The 7,347-nt window shown below is 59.6% G+C and overlaps 1 protein-coding gene across 2 annotated transcripts; it reads left to right on the top strand.

Moving 5' to 3' along the window:
• The first annotated feature begins 1,008 nt into the window (after window positions 1-1,008).
• On the top strand, window positions 1,009-3,735 carry SLAMF9 (SLAM family member 9). 2 transcript variants are annotated; one of them, XM_044266227.1, is made up of 4 exons: window positions 1,009-1,179; window positions 1,642-1,951; window positions 2,697-2,969; window positions 3,358-3,735. In XM_044266227.1, the coding sequence occupies exons 1-4, from the start codon at window positions 1,099-1,101 to the stop codon at window positions 3,558-3,560; spliced, it is 867 nt and encodes a 288-aa protein (XP_044122162.1). In that variant the 5' UTR covers window positions 1,009-1,098; the 3' UTR covers window positions 3,561-3,735. The 2 variants fall into 2 exon arrangements, with proteins under 2 accessions (XP_044122162.1, XP_044122161.1); XM_044266226.1 differs by lacking the exon at window positions 2,697-2,969 and having other exon boundaries at window positions 1,642-1,815; window positions 3,358-3,582.
• Window positions 3,736-7,347: the final 3,612 nt, after the last annotated feature.

Here is a 7,347-nt window from a genome sequence, read left to right as displayed (position 1 = left end):
GATCTTAGCCCCTGAGAAGTCATGATCTGAAGCTCTTGGTCACGGCTAATTGCTCAGAACATAGGGCCCGGGCCAGCAGTTGCTCAGAAAGTATCTGACAAGGGTTGAATCTGACTCCGCGAACGCCCGGGGGGCTTCCAGCTGCCTCCGCCGTGGGCTCAGTCTTAGGCCATCACTCCTGCTTCCTGATCACCGCACAGACCTGTAAGACTGGGCACTCGAAAAATGTAAAAGTTCTCCTGTCCGAATACCCAGCGAGAGGGTCTGTAGTCCCCCACTGACCCAAGACTGTCCCCTGTGAGCTTGAATACCAGCGACGGAGACGCCTCCCGAGCCCACCTGGGCGTCCTGAGCAGCTCCGCCTGCCGGACCTCCACTAGCTTTGGTCCGCGTCACAGCCTCACAGGACAAGTTAGTCTTTCCATAATATTAACCTAGATGGCCTCTCAGGCCCAAAGTGTGCTTTTATTTTATTTTATTTTATTTTTAAGAGAGTTAAAATTTTTCTTCCTCTTGATAGTCTCTCAGGTGGGAACCTGGCAGAAATATGGAATGCTTCGTTTGTTCGTCCGTTCCAGAAGTATCAGCTGGGTGCTGCCTGTGTCTAGCATGGGACATAGAGGTGTCCCAAAAGACAGGGTCCGTCTGGGGAGACAAAAACGCTTATAAGGTCAATGCATGACAGCAACATGGGCGAGAGCTGACTGAGGGTACGCTCAGGGCCAAGAGCTCCGGGCAGGAGGGGGAGGGGGGCTGCCTGGGAACACAGGGGCAGGGCGTCTAGGAAGGTTTCTCTTAGGAAGTGGGATCTGAGTGGGGTGTGATGGACAGGAAGCACGGGCCAGTGGGTGAACCAGCCGGGCAATCGGACTCCGAGAGAGAACTTCCCAAGATGGACAGGGAGGGGCTTAGTGGGGATGAAGGAAGTTGGAGGCTGCTGGCGGGGGCGGGGGGGGGGCGGTGTATGTGAGAAGCATTTCCCCTCCGGGACACTGTCCGTCAGTCACTCGTCTCCAGCAGCCTCCTGACCCAGCAGCTGGTCTTCTTCATCAGCTCGGGGGCCAGGAGGCCAACCTGCTGGCGAGCAGGGCTGCTGTCATGGGGGCCCTTCCATGGCTTCTCCTACTCCTGCTGGTCCAGACAGGTGAGAGAGGGAGACTGCAGTCCTGGGATGGGAGCCTCTCCCTCCCTCTGCTCTCCTGTCCTGCTGGGGTTTGGGCTGGCCAGGCTCCAGGGTGGATGCTTCAGCTCTCCGGGAGTAAAGAGGAAGAGGGTGTGGCTGCGGTTTAGGACCAAGAGGTGGGGAAGCCTGCAACGTAGAAGGGGGCCAGCCCATCCCGGCATACGGCCAAGGTGAAATTTGGAGGAGGAGGGCCCAGACGGAAACCAAGACCTGGGAGGTGCTCAGGGGGAGTGCAGCGGGAGCTAGAGCCAGAGAGGCTTGGCACGGAGCCGGGGGCCACGGAAGCCACACGTGGGAGACAGGTGCATGCCCATCACTGCTCCGGCCCCAGGCACAGCAGCCCAGACACACCAGCTGGGCTGCTCCCATCTTTTCTTCCTTTTTCTGCAGCGGAAGGGTATTCTGGAGATGGCTCTGGAGATGACTCTGGAGATGACTCTGGAGATGACGGGGGTACAGAGGACGTTGTTGCGGTCCTTCAGGAGTCCGTCAGCCTCCCCCTGGAAGTTCCAGCCGATGAAGAGGTTGAGAATATCGTCTGGTCCTCTCACGTAAGGCTTGCCACCGTGGTCCCTGGGAAAAGGGGGCAGCCGGCCACCATCGAGGTGACCAACCCTCGATACAAGGGCCGAGCGAGCTTCCCCGACCCCGGCTACTCCCTGCACATCAGCAATCTCAGCTGGGAGGACTCCGGGCCGTACCAGGCTCAGGTCAACCTGAGGACGTCGCGGATCTCCGTCATGCAGCGGTACCGTCTACGTGTGTACCGTGAGTGTCGGCTTGGAGGTCCGGCGCTGCTTGTCCGGGGCTCTCCCCCGCTTTGCACGCAAAGGAGCAGTGGTCTCGGGACTCAGAGTTACGGCTGGAGGGGCGGGGATGGGGGGTGGGCTGTCTCCTGTGCACCCAAGCCCGGGGTCTGAGCTGCGGAGTGGCCGGAGCGGCGAGGCCCTGGGCACGCGGGCTGTTCCCCTGGGCCTTCCGCGCGCAGGGAGAGGGGTCTGGAGCTCTGTGTGCGGACGTCCGGGGGCCCTTCTCTCCCACTGAGATCCTGCATCCTGGGAATGGGTGCCGCCTCTAGGCCTGAGTGCTCCATCCCCCTGTGTCCTGTGAGGGCTGCTAATCAATGTCTCCTCTTCACCGAACCAAGTTTCTCAGTGCCGGTGACACCGGCTGATACTCCATCTCGAATCTTGCAGAGACACTGATTAATCTATCAATGCCCCCAGGAGGTGTGACGATATTTTCTGGGATCGAAAAGCCAGAACGGGTTTGGAAGAAGGTGGGGTGTGCAGGGGACAGAGAGCAGGTGAGGCCACGTTGTAGAACACGTAGAAAATGCCAAAGGCAGCCCTATCTACCTTAGCAGTAGCCCGGGGGACCCTGGAACCAGATTTTATGGCGGCTTCGTTAGTTTCTGGACAGGCACCCCTGTCCCCCCAGGATCGAGGACCTTAAGAGAACAGCCCCAACCCCTGATTACTTAAGAGGGTCTTTGTGTCCCTCCTTCATCCAGGCCGGCTGTCGGAGCCTCGCGTCACCGTGAACTTTGAGATCTCTCGGGAAGATGGCTGTAATATATCTCTGACCTGCTCTGTGGAGAAGGCAGGCCTGGACGTGACCTACAGCTGGCTATCCGGGGAGGATGGCGTGGACGCAGTGCACGAGGGCTCTGCCCTCAGCACATCCTGGCGGCCTGGGGACAATGCCCCCTCTTACACCTGCAGGGCCAGCAACCCCATCAGCAGCATCGTCTCCAGCCCCATCCCTGCCGGGTCCTTCTGTTCAGGTACCAGGCCCCTGGGGACAGCCCCGGGCTACTGCAGGGCTCACAGCTACCACCGCCCTCCCCCCCGTTCTTCCCAGGAGAGTACCTGGTACCCAGAACTGCACTCCTCCCCAGGGGACCTGGTCCCCTGGGCTGGGGATGGGGCCGGCGCTCCCAACTCCCAAAGGTCCTCGAGTCTCTCGCTCAGCTGGAGATCATTCCCTGCATCTCAGCTCCTGACTTCTGTGATCAGAACACACATGCCCCGGGACCCTTGACAAGGAACAGCAATTGGCTGTGAACTTGAGACCCCTCTGTGGGATCTGGGCTGGATGTCCACCTCTGAATCTGGACCTCCCCCCTCCCCCGCCCTGGCGAGCGCCTCTCTCCTTACCTCCTTCTGCCCCAGATCCCGGCTATCCTTCGGAGAAGTCCACTTACCTCTGCGTCTTGGCCAAGGGGCTGCTGCTCCTCGTGCTCCTTGTGGTTCTGGCTGCGGGGCTGTGGCTCACCGGAGCCCCAACATGGGGCCGAACATCAAGGATGAAGAAGCTCAAGAGAAACAGACTCAGACTGAGAAAGAAGGAGAAGCCCCACCCCAGCCTGGCCTGAGCGACCCTGGGACCCCAGTCCTGAGCACTGTTTCTCCCCCAGCCCCGGGGAGTCCTCCCCCAGGCCCCTGGGGGCCTCCCCTCCCAGGGGGCCGCGGGCTGGGCGCTGTAAGGGCCATACAGGGGGTGGGGGAGAGAGTGATTATCCTGCAATAAAGTCGAATTAGGTGACCACCGCTCTGGGGGGGTGGTGTTGGGTCCTCGGCCGCGTGACTCCCCAGACCTGCTTCCCGGGCTTTCCTTGCGATCTGGGCGTCCTCCCCGGCAGCGGCTGTGCTTTCCCACACCTGCCTCTGCTAAGGAGAGTGAGTCCAAAGCCCCGTTCACAGTGGTCTTTATTCTTCAGCCCCTACCCCACCCCCGCCCAGGGTACACTTTCCTGTGACCCTACCTGAGTCTGGGAGTCCTACCCTGGGGAGAGGTGCCGGAGAGATGCTGGAGAGAGGTGGGAGCACTGAGCAGCCCCAGGGGGGCTAAACTTCCCGCTCAGATTCTGCTCTCAGAGTCTGCCGCCTGCCCAGTCCCCGGGCTCAGGGCAGAAGCTGTGTGGCCCATTGAGATGTCCTGCGTCCCGGGACTGAGCCGAGCCGGGTGACCCTCAGTCCCTCGCCTTCCCATCCACTTGACGCTCGCTAGCCGCTCCGGGCCTCTGCGGCCCGGCCTTTGAGGCCGGCCCCAGATGGACGACACCTCGGCTGGACTGGTAGCTGGAGTCTGGACCGCTGACTGTCCGGTGTTGCTGCCCAGTCCTCTGTCTGTGGTTGGACCTGCTGCCCGGTCCGCTGTGGCTGGTGCTGCTGCCCGGTCCTCTGTCTGTGGCTGGTGCTGCTGCCCGGTCCTCTGTCTGTGGTTGGACCTGCTGCCCGGTCCTCTGTGGATGGTGCTGCTGCCCGGTCCTCTGTCTGTGGCTGGTGCTGCTGCCCGGTCCTCTGTCTGTGGCTGGTGCTGCTGCCCGGTCCTCTGTCTGTGGTTGGAGCTGCTGCCCGGTCCTCTGTCTGTGGCTGGTGCTGCTGCCCGGTCCTCTGTCTGTGGCTGGTGCTGCTGCCCGGTCCTCTGTCTGTGGTTGGACCTGCTGCCCGGTCCTCTGTCTGTGGCTGGTGCTGCTGCCCGGTCCTCTGTCTGTGGCTGGTGCTGCTGCCCGGTCCTCTGTCTGTGGCTGGTGCTGCTGCCCGGTCCTCTGTCTGTGGTTGGTACTGCTGTCTGGTCCTCTTCTCCAGATTTCCCATCTCGGACCTACTCCCTGGGCCCTTGTCCTGGGGGCACGCCCGCCCACTCCACGCACACCCGTCCCGGGCCCAGCCCTTACACTGATCCCAGCAGCCTGAACCCCCCACCCACGCCTGCTGAGCCCTTGTCGAGATCATCGGATAGGGTGAGAGCCCTGGGGGCAGGGATCGCAGGGGCTCTCGGCTCTGCTCCGCCTCTCTTCTGGGACACTTTGTCCAGCAGACACCCATTCAGCCTCCGTGTGGCTGTGGAGGCATGGGAAGGCTGGCTGGTACCCCTGGGGGGGCGGTCTCTGAAGTAGAGTGAGGAACCAGGGGTGGGCCGCGTGGCAGAAACTGTCTGACATTCCTCCTGCTGGCTTTCCCCTCTCTCAGTGAGAAGGATGCTGGTCTCCAAAATGACTTCCAAGGGGCAGTGGGATGCGTAGGGGAATCGTGGGGACCAAGGACACTGCTTTTGGGAAGACAGGACAGGTGGGCCAGGCACTAGGACACCCAGGAGGAGGGTTCTTTCCCGGGTTCCAGCCTGGAAAGGAAGCAGGGTCATGAGGCAAGGGAGGGGGGAGGGGAGTGTCCTAAGTTTCTAGGCAGGAGATGGAGCCCCTTGGGGCCTGGAATCGAGTTGGTGACATTGGGAAACCAGGCCCCAAAGTGCTCCTCAGGTGGGCAACAGATCAGCTCTACTCCCTGAGGGCCTGAGCCCTTGTCCTGCTGGACGGCAGTCCTGGCCCGAGGCTGATTCTCTGCCCCTGGGCCCCGCCCCCCAGGAGGTCCACCTTCCAAGAGGCCTGAGGTTTAGGGCCAAGGCTGCAGCCCCTGTTCCTCCAGCTCCTGCATTCCGTTTCTGGAGACTGACTGGGAAGGCACACGGGGCCTCTGGTTTTTCCTGGATCTCAGAGTCAGGCCCACAGAAAGCGAGTCAAGAGATGGATGGTCCCTGTCCAGCTGGTCCAGGGCTCTCCCCGGAGCTGGCCAAGTCTTTCTCCCACCATCCCCCAACAGAGAAGGGCTGAGGCCCCAAAGCATCAGGGAGAACCTGAAAGAGGAAGGCAGAGCCCCTCAGACGGAGGAATTGAGGCTCAGGGAGGTCCGGGCCTTTCTGTCTGCAGGAAGCCAGGGAAATGATCAGCTGGAAGCACTTCGCCCTTGGCAGAGTTTGCCTGTCCTTTGACACAGATGGAAGCAAACGGGGGCGGGATTGGCGTGGGGCCGAAGAGGGAGGGCAGTATTTAGGGATCCACTAAGAGTCAGGCACTGGGCTAGCACTGGGGAGGCAGGAAAGACCTGGCCTGCCCTCAAGGAAGTCTTCCTGCAGACTGTGAAGACCATAATTATGAGGTGTGACCCGGGCCATGGGTGAAGGTGAGGGCACAGTGGGAGGAGAGGTCCCTGCCCCCGAGGGAAGAGGAGAGCACAGTTTCTGACCCCAGATTAGCCGGGAGTCCAAGGAAGGGACATTCTCGCCTGACAGAAGACGAATGGGAAGACACTGGTTTGTGGCAGAGCACAGTGACTTCTAGGGACTTCTAGAGACCGCACCTGGCAGGGGACAATGGGAGAGGTAAGAAGCGGGTCTGAAGAGGAGGCCAGGCCCCTCTGACAGACTCAGCGTTGTGGGATATTCAAGCAGGAACACCCTCCTGGACCTACAGCCTCACGGGGACAGAAGGCAGGGATGCCCATGACGAGGGGACAGTCTGTGAGAGACCACACCGGGTGACAGGGCTGGTGCTCCCAGGGGTCAGTGGTGCCCGTGGAACTGACCACAATGTCTGATCTTCTTCTCAGCAAGTTGAAAATATGTGGGCCGGCTGATACTTGGGTTACATAAAATCCTAGTGGGTTGAACACCCTTTCCCAGAGAGTAACAATCACAGATCGAGGGGGACCCAGAAGAAAATCTTAATTTTGAGACCCAGGGACTATTTTTAATCAACTTTCACTTCTGGCACAGTGCGGGAACAAGTTTCGGGGCTAGGTTCCTGTTCTTGCCCCCAAAGCCCCCAAGATACTTCAGAATCAGAGCAAAATGACAATAATAATACAATTCACAAAATAAGGATTCAGGGGGGAAAATGACCAGACCATCAACTTTTCAAAAATGGAAAGTTATTTTAAATCCCAAGATCACAAAAAGTTATTTTACAACCAAATGTAATTAGCTCTTCCTCAAGAAAACCCTGGAAACAGGGGCGCCTGGGTGGTTCAGTCAGTTGTCTGTCTTTGGCTTAGGTGGTGATCCCAGGGTCCTGGGATCAAGTCCCGCATTGGGCTCTCTGCCTTGCAGGGAACCTGCTTTTCCTTCTTCCTCTGCCTGCTCCTCCTTTGTGCGTTCTCTCTGTCAAATAAATAAACAAAATTAAGAAAAACAGAAAAAAAAAAAAAACCACTGGAAAGAGCAGATGCGAACTTTTGGATCAGAGGGGTTGGGGTTGGGAGATCTTCTCTGCCGGCTAGCGAGGGACCACGGGGTAGAGAAGGCGGTTGGAAGCCCTCTCCTGGCTTTCACACGGTGTCCACTAACCGGTGCTCTGAGTGGCCTTGCCCCCGTCATGAAGTCTG

This window comes from Neovison vison, chromosome 10, assembly GCF_020171115.1.
Source record: "Neovison vison isolate M4711 chromosome 10, ASM_NN_V1, whole genome shotgun sequence".
NCBI classification, from domain to species: Eukaryota; Metazoa; Chordata; class Mammalia; order Carnivora; family Mustelidae; genus Neogale; species Neogale vison.
This window is presented reverse-complemented; position numbering and strand designations above follow the sequence as displayed.